At 45.4% G+C, this 19853-nt stretch overlaps 2 protein-coding genes across 2 annotated transcripts in view; both read left to right on the top strand.

Annotated features, from left to right (window-relative positions):
- HEPACAM2 (HEPACAM family member 2) overlaps positions 1-2746 on the top strand; it is a 38048-nt gene extending 35302 nt beyond the window's left edge. The window contains exon 10 of the mRNA XM_026706231.2: positions 113-2746. The gene's annotated coding sequence lies outside the window, so the exon portion shown is untranslated. The remainder of the gene's footprint in view (positions 1-112) is intronic.
- Positions 2747-13912: 11166 nt separating this feature from the next.
- Positions 13913-16800, top strand: PEG10 (paternally expressed 10). Its single transcript, XM_087917143.1, has 3 exons — positions 13913-14276; positions 14669-15258; positions 16639-16800. Exons 1-3 carry the CDS (start codon positions 13913-13915, stop codon positions 16798-16800), a joined length of 1116 nt encoding a protein of 371 aa, XP_087773269.1.
- Positions 16801-19853: the final 3053 nt, after the last annotated feature.

Raw genomic sequence — 19853 nt, 5'->3', positions numbered from 1 at the left:
TATTGTTTACACACACAGTATATTCATATTCATTCCTGAGTTTGAAAGGGAAGGTAATAATCTTTCTTACGTTCTTAAGGCTGTGATTAAATAATATTCTTTTTCGTTTTAGTGATACATGAAAAGAAAAATGGAAGCCAAATTACTACACCTGTTTCCGTAGAAAACCAACAATTGCCTGCAGGAAAAGATTCTGCCATATAATACAAATGCCATCTCAAAGTTAAAAAGCAAAACGTTTTTTTATGAACTGCATTTCTAACAGAAATAGCTTATGATTACCGGTTAGACTGTTAAAGTTTTTGCTCCAAAGCTAGAGCAAAATGTTAACGTGTGATGTGGTGTTCATCTATTTTATTTTAGAATGGGTGGGTTGCTCATTTTGCCTGAAGAGATTGGCAGTTTTATTATTTGTTTAATGCACTAAATGTACCTTATTGTTTTCATATAAGTTTATACTGCCTAAAAAGGAAAAACAGTGGTATGTTAGCAAATACTAAGTGCAGTATTTTTTTTAAATATCTGCCCTTTATTTTAAAACACCAGCACCAACTAAGGATTTATCTACAATTAAAATAATACCCAGAACTTCAATAGTTCATACTGTAAATAGTATACTTTTCTATACGTAGGCATTTAATGCATGGAGGATAAAATATAGTACTACCAGCAGTGACTAGAGTCAACATAAAATATGAAGGGGAAAGTTGTTATGATCATCATTCTCAAATTTCCTCCAATCCCAGCTAACGTGTTTTCCCAAAAATAAGACCTAGCTTGATTTTTACATGTGTGCCTAATATAAGCCCTATCCCAAAATTAAGTCCTAGTTACAACCTCACCTACTTGGGTACACAGGTGGGGCAAGGCACATGGGTAAAAAGGTGGGGGGATGGGGGTGGAGCTGTTCTACTTACCTTCAGATAGTTAAAACCAGGCCTTGTACACCCTGACATCTGCCTCGCCTTGCCGGCTCACTTCTGTAGCCACTTGCCACTGCTCATGCACGTCACCCTTGGTTTCCATTTCATTGTCAGAGGCTTCAGGAAACGCCTCTGCAACTGAGAAATGGTCTTTGGATTGAAGTGTAGGGCATCCCCAGCCTCATTTTGCTCTCAGAGGTCTTCTGCCACTGAGGCCTCTGATGTCAAAATGGAAGCCAGGTCATTGCACGTGTCAATCTGAAACTCGTTTCTCAGCTGCAGAGACCTTTCCTGAAGGCCTCTGATGGCAAAATGGAGGCCGGGAGCAATGCACGCAAGTGGTGGCAAGCAACCGCAGAAGTGGACCAGTAGCGGGCTCCTGCTGGGCAGGGCTGTCAGTACCGCTGTCGCAAGGTGAGTCAGTGCAAGACGTCCCCCAGGTGCCTTTTTTGATGGCAAAAAAAATAAGAGCAGGTTTCCTTTCGGGGTATCTAAAATTGTAATCAGCAGAGAGAGGGAATAAGGATGGAGGAGCTATTTAATTAAATTCACTATTGTTAATTGTCTTAGAAATCTCAAGTCTGTTTGGGCCTTAAATTAACATAGCTGATCCACATTCTAAATATCTGATTGGTTTTCATTCATATGTTTACTTTGAAACATTCAATATCCTTTAAAAGAATTCTATACATTTGTCTTAAAACAGCTGTATTGTGTGTTTGTGTTTATTGTGTGTGTGTGTTTTGCCAACATCTATCTTTATTTCAGGCCTGCCCAATAAATGAAGGCCTGTGTTTTTGGAAGTTAGGTTTAAACAAGTAAAAACCTTGGGTATATATTTAAAGGTTTAGGTTTAAACCTTTCAAAAAACCTTGGGTATATATTTTTGTACACATCCTGCTCCAGCACTCTGGGCCCTGGGGTTTAAATGTCAATTTCTGAGCATCAGGGTGGCATTTGTAATCATGAAAGCACATCCTGGGAACTTTTACAAAACACCAGCCTTAATGAAAAGCTTGACCATTTCTACAATGGATTCTTATGGTGTCCACACCTACCAGAAGGTGTGAACAAACTACTGAACAAAATAGTTCCTCTCAATTCCTAGTCCCCCTAAATGTTATCATACAAATTTACCTTTAATATCTACCTCACACACATGCCCGGAGGAGGTACATTTCCAAATCAAAGCACTGAATTATAGCGAGATATCATTCCTAAAATATCTATGCCTAGAGTATTTTTTGTAAATAAAAATGGGATATTTTACTTGGAATGCTAGTTTTTAATGATAATAATAAATAAAGCATCTTCTTAAAAATCCAGGTAGCTTAGGAAAACTTGCTGGGAAAAGGAAATTTATTATGTAGTCTCATGCTGCCTACTTCTTACTTTCATGCCCCCTTGAGCATAACTGAAAGAGAATTTCGATAAAGATCATTATGTTTATTAATGATTACATCCATTTTATTTTATATGCATCAAAAATAAAATTATTTATCAGAGTTTGGGTCAAATAATTTGTCCCAAAGTAATAATGCCTATATACATACATATGTTACATAGTTTTTTGTGTAACAAATTAACACTCTGATTATTAAAGAGTGAAAAAATGTGGAAATATGTCTTTATGCAATAGCATATTTAACATTACTCTAGGTTTATTTATCTGCATTGTAATATATAATATGATTTAATCAAAACCAAAGTATTATAGTTTTTATTTATATCATTGTCAGGATGATGGATTATATATATATTTGCTGAGTTAAATTTCTGTTTTCCATTTGATAAGATTTTGAATATAAAAAATAAAAGTCTATAAATATACAACAGTGTATGTTGATTTTTTTTCTTTTGGAAAAAAAGGTTTTGTTCAATTTTGTATTAAAACATTTTAATCCAGTAAAGTAATTTATTTCAAAATAAATTGATTTTCAGATGCCATAAAATTCTTCAGTTTTTTTACCTCAACAAATTAACATAATCTGGAAAAAATTAATGTGGCATTCTTGACAGGCAGAAAGACAAGATACAGGTCAATAGACACACTGACAGTAAATTTTATATCACATCCAACAAAGAAAGAGGGAGATGGAAGGAAGGGACAGAAAGAAAAAATAAAGGAGGGAGGGAAGAAGGAGAAAGATATCTATTCTAGTCCAATCATCTGCTCCAACAGGGTTAGAAGGGAGTGTGTGTGTGTGTGTTCTCCTTGTAATTTACCAGTACATTTTGGTTTTGCCTTCTTCAGAATTGGCACTGTAATACATTGGGGAAAAGTAATTTTTAGGGTGGAGATCTGGTCCAATGGATCCTGTTTAAAGCCTCAACAAAATGTGAGAGCTTCCTGATAGTCTTGACCAGGTTTCGTCCACAAAACTTTTAATAGAAGCCAAAGGTTTCAATGTGCTGGCAAAGATGTTTCAATGTGGAAAAGGGCCTCAGTCTAAACCAGTCCTCATTCAATCTTATGCATCAGCTCTCTCTCTCTCTCTCTCTCTCTCACTCTCGCTCGCTCGCTCTCGCTCTCTCCCTCCCTCCCTCTCTCTCTCTCTCTCTCTCCCTCCCTCCCTCCCAGACTGGCTTGCTCTACTTTCCCAATGTGCCTGCAGGGCTGGCGCTTCGAACATGGATGCATGGATGGAAGGATGGGTAGATAGATAGAAAGAAAAAGAGAGACAGGTAGGTAGGTAGATAGATAGGTAGGTAGGCAGGCAGGCAGACCTTTTGGGTGAATGTATGGATAGGTTGGTAGGTAGATAGATTGGTAGATAAGTAGATAGATAGATAGATAGATAGATAGATAGATAGATAGATAGATCTATATTGGTAGGTTGGTAGGTAGACAGAAAGACAGACAGGCAGACAGACAGAACTTTTGGATGGATAGATAGATAGATAGATAGATAGATAGATAGATAGATAGATAGATAGATAGATAGATAGATAGATAGATAGATAGATAGAATGAATGAATGAATGAATGAATGAATGAATGCGACAGCAGCGGCATTTTGGGGAAGTAGAGCAAAGTCAAAGTGGGAATTGAAGTCCACACAAGTTGCCTAGGTTGAGAAATACTGGCTGAATATATCAACCCAGCCATTCTGGTTAGAGTTTAGCATGCTGTTTGATTCTGGCTTAATCAATAAACCATGACTAAGATCTTCCTGCTCCTTAATGCAGCTGCCCCTCCGCCCCTTCTCCAGCCCCCTGCGCCAGTTCTTTCTTTGGCATCCAATTTTGCAATGCTCCACCCAGGAGGAGGAAGGCATGCGGAAGCAGCCCAGACAGGCGGAGGTGGAGGGAAAGATCACTTGGAAAGTAAGCAAGCAAGCAAGCACAGGGCTCGGTCGGAAGAACTGGGCTGCAGAGGGAGGCTAGGTTCTAGGTCTGGGCCAGCCACGTAGAGCCGAACCGAACTGAGCCACGCACCTTGGAGAGCTGCAGCTGCACCCACCCGCATCTTGCGCAAGCCCAACTGGCTGAAGAGGTGGAGGCCGGGCAGGTGCTATGCGCTCCCTTGTTCCCCTCTGGGGAAGGGGCCCTAACGTCAGACCACCCACCCCTTCCACTGCGCACCTTGGGAGGGTTTTGCTTTCAGGCCTTCTGGTGTGCCTCTGCCGCTTCCACCGGAGAGGGCAACCTGCAAGCTAAGGCGTCCCCTTTCCACCACTCCCACCTCTCCCCCTGGCTTAGCAAGGGTCACTGCGCATGGGTTCCACATTCAAGGCGCTGCTACAGAGCGATGAAACAATCAATGGGCTGCAGGGCCGGCAGTCAGTGAGCCTGTGGGGCCGGCGCCTCGAATTTTCACATGTGTTGCATTATGTATGACCTCTCATACTAATGGTAGTTATTCAGGTAGTTATATGGGATAATCTTCATGAAAAAATTGAAAAATAAAAATAAGTTAATGATTTTGACATAATGATATAGCAACATTTTGGAAATTTTGTCAGTATTGCAAAAGTTTGCATTAGGAGACCTAGATTTGTGGAAGTATTTCAGTAAAAAGTCTTGCCTCAGAAATATTTATTATTGAAATTGGCAATTCCAAAATACTTGACAATCTAAGTATTTCCTTATAAACACATATATCTATCAAACTATAATATAGGAGCAATACTTATCAAAACTACTTGTGAAGCTTCACCAGAAACATCCAAAGTCTGTAACAAAATATACAGGTAGTTCTCAACTTACAACAGTTCATTTGGTTACTGGTCAAAGTTACAACAGCAATGAAAAAATGACTTACGATTGTTTTTCACAACCACTGAAAAATTCAGATTCTTGGCAATGGGTTCATATTTATGACAGTTGAAGGGTCCTGGGTTCATGTGGTCAGCTTTTGCAACCTTCTGACAATCAAAGTCAATGGGGAAGCCAGATTCACTTAACAACCGTGTAACTTACCAAATGCAATGATTCACTTAGCAACTGTGGCAAGAAAAGTCATAAAATAGGGCAAAACTCACTTAACAAATGTTTCACTTAGCAACATAAATTTTCAGCTCAGTTGTAGTGGTAACTTGAGGACTACCAGTACATGTTTATATCTAATTTCAAGAAATTAACAAATGATAAGAATCTGAAGAAATAAAATTTAGAAAGCTGGAGAGAAAAGGAGCAAGAAAGATGATGAAGATTATAAATTGATGAGCTGTCTTATAGATAACAAAGATTTGGTAGATCAGTCTCATTGCAATTAATATAGTATAATCACAAATACCATTCATACAGCATATAGCTTTCTTGTAGAAAATACGGAGTTTGATCTAGAGTCTGTTTGGTGTGATCAAAGAATTCACTAGATCATGTGCTCATTTCCTAAACCCATATCAGAAATCTGAAATTCAATTTGTGAAATTAATAACAATGATAAAAACCCAAATCATTATCAGCAATCAAGCTATATTTTCCGCGATGGCAGAACTGCTATGTACTGATATTTCACAAACTAATGGGTTTTTTTTTACAGTTCTTCACTCAAACGAAAAAGTCTCCATGCTTGTACTGGAAATTGTTCATTGAATATTAAGAAATTAAAACAAAAAAGAACTATTTCTTTATTAAAAGAATTAAAAAAAAAACAAGAACAGCATTTTTGTCATGATGGGAAAGTATGTTGGTAGATTTTTTTTTTTCTCTTCTGAAAATTGTACCTCATCTTGCATTAAATGAATGCATGAGAAAACTGAACATCTGACTGAATCAGAATATTAGGCTTCTGAACAATCCTTCATAAAAATAATGAACCTTTATCATCGTCTAGGCCAGAGGTTTCAAACTTGCACTATCACGTCATTGTCACGGGGTGTATCATGACTTTTTCCCCCTTTGCTAAACCAGAATGAATGGGCGTGGCCAGCACATGATGAATCCAGCCCCCTGATTTAGGCCAATGATGGTAAACCTATGACACATGTCAAAGGTAACACATCACAACATTTTAGGTGAATTACCAACATTTACCAACACCTGACAACAACTATTCTTGAAAGCCCTCCCCATTCTTGTGCGGGGGGGGGGGGAGTTGAGGTTGTGCATGAGGACAATGAGAGAGGTCTCCAGAGCCTCCAAAAATCATGCAAGAAAGGGGCATACTTTCATATGGCCTTTGGAGGCTACAGTGGCCACGGAAGAGAATCCTCCAAAGCTGCATCAAGAACAAAGGCCTCATGATGTTGGAAGAAATAGCCAGGTCTAGGTCCAATCCAGGAAAAAGGCACTGGAAACAAAATGAAGGCTGATTGAAAAGAAAGTTCATTGATGAACAAGGACCACAGTGTGAAGTTTGAGACAGCTGACAAAATGGAGTTGAGGGGCAGGAGGTTTTATACATTCTTTGACCTTTGTATTTGAGCTTCCTGTTTCTGTGCAAGAATATGTCCTTTAATATTCTAATGGCTGTTGTCAGATTCCTATAGGGCTGTGATGGTGAACCTATGTCACGGGTACTACAGGTAGCACGCAGAGCCATTTGTGCTGGCATGCGAGCCACAGGCAAATTTACCTCACTGAGCATGCATGTGCCTCACTGCTGATTTTCGGCTGGTTTCAGGCCTTTTTCGGCCTTCCAGAGACTTGAAAAAAGCTTCTGCAGGCCAAATAGGCTCAGTTCATCACTTCCTCTTAATACTGGAAGTGATGAAATGGGCCTATTCGGCTTGCAGGGGCTTTTATTAAGCCTCTGAAAGGATGAAAAAGGCCTCAAACCAGCCGAAACTCAGCTGCGAGACCTGGTTTGAGGCCTTTTCCAGCCTCTCAGAGGCTTGAAAAAAGCCTCTGCAGCAGTGGTGGGTGTTGTGTCTATAGAACTGGCTGGAGTTTCCAACCAGGTCCGCCGTTCGAGCGGGAGCGCCGACCGCTCCCATTGGCTGTTTGACAGCCGGTTATAAAAGGGAGCTGTCAAACGGTATCAGCTGTTGCCGCCAGCTGATCTGCCGAGTTAGCCTGGCAGACACGGCAACCCTTTATTCAGCCGAATAAAGCCCTTTAAAACGAACGCTCTGGCTCAGCCTCGTATCTCCGCCGCTCCACAACACTGGCGACGAGGGCGGGATACTATAAGAGGCTACCAGATGTCCGATCACAAGAGCTGGTCACTGAAAAAGAGCGAAGCCACCGGGCGCTGAAGCAGCAGCCGTCGACGCTCACCAAGAGCGCGAATTTAAAGCCTCCTCAGCCGAGGAGACAGACGCCGCCTGACAGGCACAGCCGCAAAACGCTCTTCTAAGAGCGCGATTTTCGAAGCCACAGCAGCTGAGGTGACAGCCACTGCCGCCTCAAGATGAACACCAACCCGACATTCCCACCCTTCAAGCCAGCCGAGGAAACGTGGGAGTCATACAAAAAACCGGTTCATCTACTTCCTCGACGCTATCGATCTAACAGACGCTGCTGAGCACAGAAAAAAATCCTTCTTCCTCAGTTACTGTGGGGCTGTGGTTTTTGACACCGCTACAGCACTAGTTGCCCCTCACTCTGTTAGAAACATCCCTTGGGAAGAGCTCCAAGAGATTCTTTCCAATCACTACTCACCTAAACCCTCCCAGATAGCTAGGAGGCATGCCTTCAGAACCAGAAGGCAGGCTGAGGGGGAGTCAATTAGTGAGTATATGGCAGCTCTGAGGTCAGCTGCCTTACAGTGTGGGTTCAGAGACTACCTAGAAGACATGCTATTGGATCAGATTGTCTGTGGGGTTAGGGACCTTAGGCTTCAAAGACGCTTGCTAGCCAAAAAAGACCTAACCCTAGCCTTAGCTATAGAAGAAGCCCAAGCTGCTGAGCTCTCTGCCCAATCAGCAGCTGAGATTCAAGGAACTCCTATCAGACCTAGCAGCTCCACTATTCACTCAGAGGAAGTTTCCCTTGAAGAAGACCCCATAGGCACAACAGACATAAACCGCCTTAGGCAACAAAAGCCCTCACAGGAAGGAGCAGGGCAAAGAAACAACTTCACCCCCAAGCAACCTCCCATTTGCCTGAGCTGTGGGGGTTCCCACCTTAGAGCATCCTGCAGTTCAGGAATGCCATTTGTCTAAACTGTCAGAAGAAAGGCCACCTAGCTAGAGTCTGCCAAGCAGGGCGAACCTTCCCTCAGAGACCTCAACCTACTGCTAATTTCCAAAGGCAAGTGGAAGACTGCTATACTTGCTACCACGCAGACCACACTTCCAGAACTTCTAACAAAATAAGTATTTTTGTTTTTTTAGAAGGTAAGCCTTGCAGAATGGAGGTGGACACGGGATCTGCACTTTCAATCATCTCCTGGGAGACCCTGAAGAAGATTCACCCCAGACTTTCAAAAAAGAAGCTGCAGAAATGCCACCTGACCCTGCGGGACTACCAGGGCAAGAACATCCCTGTCCTCGGGAAAGGCAAGTTTTTAGTTCAGTTCCAAAGTTTTAAAGGCCATTTGCCTTTGGTGGTTGTTAATGGTGCTCTCCCCAGTCTGCTGGGACTAGATTGGTTCCCTTCCCTCGGCCTTAGCATAATTGGAATCCATGCTGTCTCAGCCTCTGAAGTAGACACCCTATTCACAGACTATTCTGATGTTTTTAGCAATGAGTTGGGCTGCTATTCTGGCACCCCCATCTCCTTCACTGTGGACCCCCAGGCAATTACCCTTCGCCTCAAGCCGCGCAGAGTACCCTTTGCCATCCGTCCAAAATTAGATTTAGAATTAGATAAGTTACTAAAGCAAGGGGTGTTAGAGCCAACTGATTTTGCCAAATGGGAAACCCCCATAGTCACCCCACTCAAAAAAGATGGCAGTGTGAGAATCTGCGCTGACTACAAGACCACCCTCAATCGTTATCTGCAGGTCAGCGCTTACCCTGTCCCTGTTATCCAACACCTATTACACACTTTCGAACCCGGCACCATCTTTGCCAAATTAGATATGTCCCAGGCATACCAACAGTTCCCTGTTGATGATCAGACAGCTGAGCTGCAAACCATAGTCACTCATAGGGGGGCATTCAAATGCAAATGCCTCCAATTTGGTGTAAGTGTAGCCCCAGGTATTTTCCAGTCCCTCATGGAAAGGATCCTCCAAGGTCTCCCAGGGGTTGTCCCTTAGTTCGATGACATTTTAGTTTTAGCAGTTAACAGACCTCAGCTCGTACAAAGGGTGAGAGCAGTCCTAGACAGGTTTAGGCAGCATGGCCTCAAACTCAAAAGGGAGAAGTGCACCATCGCCACTAAGCAAGTGGACTTTCTGGGGTATAGGATTGATGCCTCTGGCATTCACCCAATTGAATCAAAAGTAAGGGCTATCCACGAGGCACCCACACCAACCAACAAGACAGAGCTCCAAGCCTTTCTGGGGCTACTGAACTTTTACGCTTCATTTCTTCCTCATAAAGCATCCATTGCAGAGCCCTTACACAGACTGTTAGACAAAGAATCCCCCTGGCATTGGGGACCCAGGGAAGCCCACGCTTTCAAATCAGTCAAATCTTTACTTACATCTGATGCAGTTTTAATCCAATTTAATCAACAACTTCCCCTGGTCCTGGCTGCTGATGCATCCCCTTTTGGTATTGGGGCAGTTCTGAGCCACAGGCTCCCAAACGGTTCTGAGGCACCAATTGCCTTCTTCTCTAGGACTTTCTCTGCTGCAGAAAGAAACTACAGCCAAATAGATAAGGAGGCCTTGGCTGCAGTAGCTGCAGTAAAAAAGTTTCATGAATTCCTATTTGGGCACCACTTTGAACTCATAACTGACCATAAACCACTCCTGGGGCTTTTGTCAGGGGACAAGCAAACCCCACAGGTACTATCACCTAGGATGACCAGGTGGACCTTGTTCCTGGCCGCTTACTCATTTAAATTAGTGCATCGCCCTGGAAAAAACTTAAGTCACGCAGATGCCCTTAGTTGCTGCCCCCTGCCAGTTCCAGTCGAAGACCCAGCACCCATTCATGCCATTTTTGAAGTAAATGAACTCAATTTACCTATTACAGCTGAAGACATTGCAACGCACTCAAAAAAAGGCATGGTAATTGCCCAGGTTCTGGACTGGGTGTGAAGGGGGTGGCCGGAAACACAATACACTTCTGACTTCACTCCTTTCAAAATCCGCAAGCAAGAATTGTCAAAACTACAGGGTTGTCTGTTGTGGGGGACAAGGGTGGTCATCCCAGCCACTCTCCGTGTACCCATCTTAAAGGTCCTTCACGAAGGCCACCCGGGCATCGTAAGGATGAAGGCCCTGGCCCGCAGCTACGTTTGGTGGCCAGGCATGGATACCCAAATCTCCAGCTGGGTAAGCTCGTGCCAACCTTGCCAATCAACCAGGCCTGCCCCACCAGCAGCCACTCCTACCAGGTGGGAAAGTGCTGGGGGACCTTGGTCTCGCCTGCACATCGACCTGGCTGGACCAGTACATGGAAGGACCTTCTTGGTTTTAGTAGACTCATATTCCAAATGGATAGACTTGGCCCTACTACCTTCAACAACCACTCAAGCAATTGTTAAGGCTCTAACCCATTTGTTTGTTACCCATGGGCTCCCTGACACACTGGTGTCTGACAATGGCCCCCAGTTCACATCTTGTGAGTTTAGTATGTACGCTGCCAACTTAGGTATCAGACACATCCTCACAGCCCCTTTTCACCCAGCTAGCAACGGGATGGCTGAAAGGGCAGTTAGGTCAGTAAAGGAGGCACTTGCTAGGTTTGGCCAGGAAAACTGGCACTCCAAACTGTCCCGTTACCTTTTGAGCCAACATACTACCCCATGCACCACTACGAATAACTCTCCTGCGGAACGTTTAATGGGGAGGCGCCTTAGGACCACCCTGGACAGGCTACATCCCCATTACTGCCCAGACACCCCACTAGGATCTGACAGCTTGGTCAGGGACTTTGCCCTGCATGACCTGGTTTACGCCAGGAATTATGCAGGGGACCCTCTGTGGGTACCTGGACAGGTTGTGTCAGTTGCAGGGCCGAGATCCTACAGAGTCCTCCTGGAAGACGGACGCCTGTGGCGCAGACACGTGGACCAGCTGAGGAGGCGGTGATGCCACCACCACACTTCCATGTAGAAAACAGACTCACACCCACTCAGAAGATGAGACACAGCCATGGACCAGAAGCTGCACTGCAGCTGCATCACTACCCACTTCAAACTCCTCCGAGCCATACATGAAGCAAACCGACACCCACTATGAAGATGCAGCACGACCACGAACTCGAAGCCAAACAGCAAGATCACAGCTCACCAACTCAAATCCCCCAGCAACTAAGACTAACCTGAGCACAATCAAGCCCCCACCTGAACAGAACACGCCTCCAACCAATCAGAACACGGCCAACCCCCAACCAATCAGAACACAGCCAAGCCCCCACCCAATCAAGTCCCACCCCCACTAGCAGTTAAAAGGAAGAAGCAGCTGCAATCTCACATCACTCTGAGAAGCACAGAGCCAGAGACAGAAGCCTGAAGATGATGAATGAGACTTCATCGAAACATTGCCTAGATACTTGAATCTTACACGGGAGAAAACCCGAACAACCAAAGATCCACATACAAATACCCATGAGAACCTCAGAAAACAAATATATATATATATATATATATATATATATATATATATATATATATATATATATATATATATATATATATATATATATATATATATATATATATTTTGATATTGTGACTGGAAGGTTTGAACCTGCTGTGAGCTTTGAGTCTGATGTATCAGAAGACACAGGGTCGAGTGATGAGGAAGGTTTGGCATTGGAATTGGAGCCTGCTCTAATGAGAGATGCAGACGTGAGCCAGGAGGATGAGGGAGTGTCGGAAACACCCTCCTCTCCAGAACCTTCCACTTCAATCATGCCTCAGGTGTCAGCAGCTGATCCACAGAACATACCAGAGTCCTTGAGTGATGACGAATGTTGGGTTGATGCAAGGACTAGATGCAGGTTAAGACGTCAAGCACAATTTAAAAAGAAACGTCAAGTCAGAGACTAATTAGAGAGACTGACACGCCCCTTCAAGGAATATAAGGAGGTGTGATAGTTAATGATCCTTGTCTGGATCAAACTTCGTTAATTACTGCGCAGCTTTGGAGAAGCCTCTGTTCCTGATTTATCTTGCTTTATCTCGGCTTGAAGATAGTTTCTGGGAAAGCTGCCAACGACGATTACAGAGACAAGTTAACTCTGTGGTTTCTGGTATTATTTGTTCATGTCTTTCTTTGGGACATTTGGACTCTCACTTGTGGCTACAAGTGAGACAGAACATATACATACATACATACATACATACATACATACATACATACATACATACATATATATATATATATATATATGGATCTTTGGTTGTTCGGGTTTTCTCCCGCGTAAGATTTGAAGTATCTAGGCAACGTTTCGATGAAGTCTCATTCATCATCTTCAGGCTTCTGTCTCTGGCTCTGTGCTTCTCAGAGTAATGTGAGATTGCAGCTGCTTCCTCCTTTTAACTGCCAGTGGGGGTGGGACTTGATTGGGTGGGGGCTTGGCTGTGTTCTGATTGGTTGGGGGGTTAGCCGTGTTCTGATTGGTTGGATTTGGAAATGCCTTCCTCCCCAGGACTTTCTTCTTCAGCAAGACCTTCCTCCCTGGTTGTGCCTCAGGTGTCGGCAGATAACCAGGTGGGCGTATCAGAGCCTCTGGCTGAGGAATGTTGGTTTGATGCAAGGCAAAGACGCAGGCAAAAGCGTGAGATGCAACGCAGAAAGAAAGGACAAATCAGAGACTGAGATGAGAGACTGACACGCCCCACAGGGAATAAAAGTGGGTGTGTTAGCTCTGGGTTCTTGTTCGGGACAACGGGTTATTTATTGAGAGAAGCTTCAGAATTATCCTGTGTGTGGCGACAGCTTGTGATTTATGTTCCCGCTTCCTTATCGGACTTGGCAGACAGCTTGTGTGAGACTGCCAAGAATGTTGTCAGCTTAAGGAATTTAACCCTGTAATTACCGGACTTGCATGCTTATTTGTGTTTCAGTTGGAAATTTGGACTTGTTTGTCCAGGTGAGACATAACATTTTGGTCCCAAACCTTAACAAAAACCATCTTTTGACCAAGATGGATCAGCAGCAGCAGCAGCAGCAGCAGCAGCAGCGATAACCAAGTTTTGCAGCAGCAAGTTATTCAGCTGATTAATCAACTCACTCTGCTGCAGGCTCGTGCTGCTCCTCCTGCCCCTCCCTGTAGGAAATGCCCGGTAGCTGTGCCAGATAAGTTCTCTGGGCAGCCTGAAATGTTCCTGGCTTTCATGGGACAGTGCCAATTGTTTATGGCTCTGAGGCCGGAGGATTTTCCTGATGACCGGGCTCGGGTGGGGTTTGTAATCAGTCTTCTGTCGGGCTCGGCTGCTAGGTGGGCCACTCCTTTGTTGGTGCAGGACAGTCCATTGCTAATGGACTATCAGAGGTTTTGGCGTCACCTGAGACTAATGTATGAGGACCCCATATGGGCTCAGACAGCAGCCAGACGCCTGAAGGAACTTCACCAGGGAAACGCCCCTTGCAGGAGTTCATTTCAGAGTTTCGACTGCTCTGTTTGGACTCTGCGTGGAATGATGCGGCTTTAATGGATGCTTTCCAAGATGGCCTGTCAGAGGACATACAGGACAAGTTGGTTCACGTGGAGCCGGCCCCGACCCTCGACGCTCTGCTGGTGCAATGCTTATGCATTGATGCCCGACTTCAACAGTGCAAGACTCGACACCCCATTCTGGAGCAGCCATCCACCTCAAGGCCACAGCATCCTGTACAACCAGCGGCCCAGATCTCCCACAGTGCCATGTCCATGGCCGAGGAGCCGATGGAGTTAGGTGCGATCCAACCTCATTTGACGGCCCAAGAACGCACACGGAGACTCCAGGGAGGCTTATGCCTATATTGTAGGGGGCCTGGACATTTTGCGAATTCCTGTTCTGTTAAATGACGGTGGGCACGCAAGCCAGTGCCTGAATCTAAACTTGATCAGTCAGGAAACGGGGCAGGCCCGGCCTCGAGGAAACCCTAGGTTGGGCACGTATCAACCAACTGCCTGAAGTAGCGGAGGTGGATTCTGGACCCCCTCGCCATTTACTTCTAGACACTCGGGTTTTCTTGATGTCCTGGTCAGAGGGGATTCCTGCAATTGCATTGGTGGACTGGTAGGCTACGACCAGTTTTATGGACCAGGCCTTTGCAACTCATTTTGACGTCCCCTTGGTTGCAGTGGAGCCTCCAATCAAGGTGGAAATGATTGATGGGTGGGAACTTCGTGCTGGGCCCATTCGTTTCGCTACCCAGCCATTGCTCCTGGTTATTGGGGACCATGAGGAGGCAATTAGTTTTTATATCACAACGGACTTCCATCTCCCGTTGGTCCTTGGAATGGCCTGGTCACGGTTACACGATCCTCGGGTGGCATGGGCTCAGAACGCCATTTTGTTCCTGAGTCTCCAGTACATGGACCATTTATGTCACACCTGTGCTGGCCAGGACATCGCCTCCCCGATCTCCATACCTCCTGCACTCTCCAATTTCTCTGATGTCTTTAGTGAGAAGGAGGCGGATCGGTTACCCCCGCATCAACCCTATGACTGTTCCGTGGATCTTCTGCCCAATGCCCCACTACCCAAGGGACACCTGTATTCTATGTCTGAGCCCGAATTGGCCATCCTACGTGATTTCTTGGAAAAGAATTTGGTCCAGGGGTTTATCAGGCCGTCATTGTCCCCTCTTTCTGCTCCCGTTCTTTTCATTAAAAAGAAGATGGGAGACTTGTGCTTGCGCTGCGATTACCACTGGTTGAACGCCATTATGGTGCGGAATAGTTATCCCTTGCTGCTCATTCCAGAGTTGATGGAGCGGTTAAGGGAGGCTACTGTCTTCACCAAGCTCGATCTTCGAGGGGCCTACAACCTGGTGCGGATGCGATAGGGGGACGAATGGAAGACGGCGTTTGGCACCCGATACAGCCATTTTGAATACACCGTGATGCCGTTTGGGTTGACCAACGCCCCCGCGGTCTTCCAGCACCTGATGAATGACGTGTTCTGGGACATGCTCAATTGGTTCATGGTGGTGTACCTGGATGACATTTTGATTTATTCCAGGTCCAGGGACAACCATATTCAACAAGTTCATCAGGTATTGCAACGTCTTCGGGAGCATCAACTCTATGCGAAGCTGGAGAAATGCCTCTTTTTCCAGACTTCCATAGAGTTCTTGGGGCACATCATCTCTCCCGAAGGCATTGCCATAGACCCACATAAAGTGGAGGCTTTGTGTAGTTGGGAACCCCCTCATTGAGTGAAAGATGTTCAACGTCTCTTGGGGTTTGCTAATTATTATCGGACCTTCATCCCGGGTTTTGCCAAGTTGATGGATCCCATCACTCAGCTCCTTCAAACGAAGGTCCCATTCCAGTGGGGGGCCCCACAGCAACAGGCCTTTGAGGCTCTCAAGAAGGCCTTCATCGCAGAACCTATCCTGAGGCATTCTGATCCACATCGTCCGTTTGTGGTGGAGATAGATGCGTCCAACATGGCTATTGGAGCTGTGTTGTTGCAAGCCCCAGCAGATGGCACACCTCTTTTTCCCTGTGCTTACTATTCTTGGAAACTCACTCCTTCTGAGCACAACTATACTATCTGGGAAAAAGAGTTGCTGGCTATCAAGGCTGCATTTGAGACCTGGCGACATCATCTTGAGGGGGCCCGGCACAGGGTGGAGGTTCAGACGGATCATCGTAATTTGGAGCACTTGTCCACTGTGAGGAAGTTGAACCAGCGACAGATTCGGTGGTCGTTGTTCTTTGCCTGGTTCAACTTTTTGTGACTTATATCCTAAGTGGTCAAAATTGGAGACCAGATGCCCTGTCCCATAAACCTGAGTACCTTTGTCCTGAGGACCCTCTTCCTCCACGTATGGTGTTGCCACCGGAATCTTTGGCCGTTATCCAGGAACCAGTGGATTTGTGGACTTGGATACGAGAGGCGCAGCACTTAGATGCTTGGTCACAGCAGAGAATGGGGGAAATTGGACCTGACTCCCCATGGACTTTGGAGGAGGGCTTACTATGACATCGGGGCCAGTTGTACGTGCCCACGAGGACACTTAGGGCCCTTATCATGACTCAATGTCATGACAACCCTGCTGCCGGCCATTTTGGGCTTTTTAAGACACTTCATCTTGTCACAGGGACTTTTTGGTGGCCTCGAGTCTGGCATGATGTCTATGCCTACGTGGTGTGCTGTGTACCGTGCCGGCAAGCAAAAGCCAAGACGGGTGCACCTCCTGGTCTCCTTCAACCTCTACCAACTCCGGACAGACCATGGGGGCCAATTTCCATGGACTTCTTAACACATATGCCCTCTTCGTCGGGATATACGACAGTGCTCGTTGTGCTTGACATGTTAACCAAGATGGCTCACTTTATCCCCTGTCAGAAGTTACCATCGGCTCGTACTACTGCCCAGTTATTTTTGCAACATGTGTTCCGTCTACATGGTCTGCTGGACAGGGTAGTTTCGGATCGCGGTGTCCAGTTTACTGCTCAATTCTGGAAGAGCCTAATGACCATGTTATAGGTACAGGTGGGCTTGGCGTCGGCACACCATCCGGAGACTGATGGTGGGACGGAGAAGGTGATTGGCATCCTTGCCCAATATTTACGATGTTTTGTCAACCACCGACAGAACAATTGGGTGACTTATCTCCCTTTGGCGGAGTTTGCCTTCAACAACTCCCAGCATACCTCCACTCACATGACACCTTTTTACGTAAATGTGGGTTACAATCCGAGGTTTTTCCCATTGTCGATCTTGGATTCCCCAGTTCCCGAGACATGAGACTTCTTGTCAGAACTGCATTCAGTTCACCAATTGATTTCACAGCAATTGGAACGGGCTAAGGAAGACTATAAAAGGTTCCCGGTCATTCACGCTGGGCAACGCCTCCACTGGCTGTGGGAGACAGGGTGTGGTTATCCACAAAGCATCTATGGTTCGATCGTCCGATTAAGAAGTTGGATCATCGCTTCATCGGTCCCTTCCCTACCGAGGCAGTCATCAATCCCATTGCTTATTGGCTCACCCTACCAAGCTCCATGTGCATTCATCCTGTCTTCCACCGTTCCCTTCTGCTTCCTGATGCCCCATCGAGTGCTCTCCGTTCTCCTGCTGCTATGGTTCCTCCATCTGTATCCAGCAATGATCCCGCTACTGACGACACGGTGGTCAGCATTCGGGATTCTCGCTGGCTGAAAGGACGGTTTCAATACTTCATCGAGAGGCTAGGAGATGGACCAGATGTTCTTTCCTGGATGGATGCTTCCACAGTTCATGCCCTGGACCTTATCCAGAGATTCCATGCACAGTTCCCATTGAAACCATGTCCTGATCATCAGACTCGGGGGAAGAGCCCTATGGTGAGAAATAGTGTTGTGACTCGGAGGTTTGAGCCTGCTCTGTTAGAGGACACAGACTTGGACAATGAGGAAGAGGAGGATTTGGCTCTGAGGTTTGAGCCTGCTTTGTTAGAGGATTTGGAATTGCCTTCCTCCCCAGGACTTTCTTCTTCGGCAAGACCTTCCTCCCTGGTTGTGCCTCAGGTGTCGGCAGATAACCAGGAGGACGTATCAGAGCCTCTGGCTGAGGAATGTTGGTTTTATACAAGGCAAAGATGCAGGCAAAAGCATGAGATGCAACGCCGAAAGAAAGGACAAATCAGAGACTGAGATGAGAGACTGACGCCCCACAGGGAATAAAAGTGGGTGTGTTAGCTCTGGGTTCTTGTTCGGGACAACGTGTTATTTATTGAGAGAAGCTTCAGAATTATCCTGTGTGTGGTGACAGCTTGTGATTTATGTTCCTGCTTCCTTATCGAACTTGGCAGACAGCTTTCCTGAGACTGCCAAGAATGTTGTCGGCTTAAGGAATTTAACCCTGTATTTACCGGACTTGCTTGCTTATTTGTGTTTCAGTTGGAAATTTGGACTTATTACTTTGTTTGTCCAGGTGAGACATTATATATATGTGTGTGTGTGTGTGTGTGTGTGTGTATACTACAGAAACTGCGAGCTGCCAAGTTTTATGCTAAACTGTCCAAATGTGAGTTCCATCAAGAGAAAATCGACTATTTGGGGTATCGCATCTCCCATGAGGGCATAGAAATGGATCCAGGGAAGGTGTGGGCTGTGTTGGAATGCCCCCCCCCACACCCCAGAAAACAATTTCAAAGTTTCTTGGGATTCGCCAATTTTTACTGGCAATTTATCCCGGCTTTTGCTAAGATAGCAATGCCTATCACAAATCTCTTAAAAACTAAAGGGGAGGTGAAGCCAAGGCCTAGCAAGTGGTTGGAGTGGTCCATGGAGTGCCAAGCAGCCTTTGAAAAGCTGAAGCAACTGTTTGCTGCAGAACCAGTGCTAAAACACCTGGACATGGATGCTCCTTTCGTGACCCAAGCCGAAGCGAGTGATGTGGCCGTTGGAGCGGTATTACTTCAGATCAATGAGAAAGGAACTTTACAACCCTGTGCCTATACCTCCCATAAACTATCTGAAACTGAAAGAAGGTGGGCCGTCTGGGAAAAAGAAGCTTTTGCAGTTCGCTGGGTTCTATTGACTTGGAGACATTTCTTGGAAGGAGCGAAACACCCATTTGAGGTATGGACTGATCATAAGAATTTGGAGGCCTTAAAAACGCCTCGGAAGCTTTCCCCTAAACAAATTCACTGGGCCCAGTACTTTAAGTGATTTAACTTCTCATTGAAGTACATTCCAGGGGGGAGGAATTTCATGGCAGATGTTTTATCTAGACTGCCTCAATATAATAGTGTTCTCCAGGAAGTGATACGGCCGATTGTCTCAACTAAACAGCTAGCCGCCCCAGTGGTCACTAGACCTCAAAAGAAGAAACAAGAAGTGGATTTATCGAATGATTTGACTGCACAATTAAAAGAAGCCCTAAAACTTTATGATTGGTTCCTGGATCATTCGAATAACTGTACAGTTAGAGATGGTTTGGCCTGGATGGGAACAAAGTTGTATGTACCAGAGACACTAAGAAGCCAAATATTACAACAAGCTCATGATTCTAAAGCAGCTGGCCATTTTGGATTTGTGAAAACCTTACACCTGGTTAAGCGGCAATTCTGGTGGACTACGTTGAAGAAGGACATTGAAACTTATGTGGCTAGCTGCTCAATTTGTGCATCAGCAAAGAGACCTCCTGATAAGCCATCAGAGCTGTTACAAAATGTGGCTAGACCAACGGCTCCGTGGAAGGAAATCTCTATGGACTTTATAGTGGAATTACCTGAAAGCGCCGGAAACACGGTTATTTGGGTAGTAACTGATTTGTTTTCCAAACAAGTACACTTCATACCTTGTTCCAAGATTCCCTCTGCAAAAA

Source organism: Pseudonaja textilis, chromosome Z, assembly GCF_049901715.1.
Source record: "Pseudonaja textilis isolate UNSWEBS1 chromosome Z, rPseTex1.2, whole genome shotgun sequence".
NCBI classification, from domain to species: Eukaryota; Metazoa; Chordata; class Lepidosauria; order Squamata; family Elapidae; genus Pseudonaja; species Pseudonaja textilis.
The sequence above is the reverse complement of the archived record's forward strand: the minus strand, read 5'-3'. Positions and strand labels throughout refer to the sequence as shown.

Bases quoted from the DNA above. Each gene is read 5' to 3' on its own strand.
- PEG10 (XM_087917143.1), top strand. From the start codon at position 13,913: ATGGGCTCAGACAGCAGCCAGACGCCTGAAGGAACTTCACCAGGGAAA. The intron at 14,277-14,668 runs GTGCGATCCAAC...CCTTGGTTGCAG, and splicing joins CGAGGAGCCGATGGAGTTAG to TGGAGCCTCCAATCAAGGTG. The intron at 15,259-16,638 runs GTGCGGAATAGT...ATCTTGTCACAG, and splicing joins ACTGGTTGAACGCCATTATG to GGACTTTTTGGTGGCCTCGA.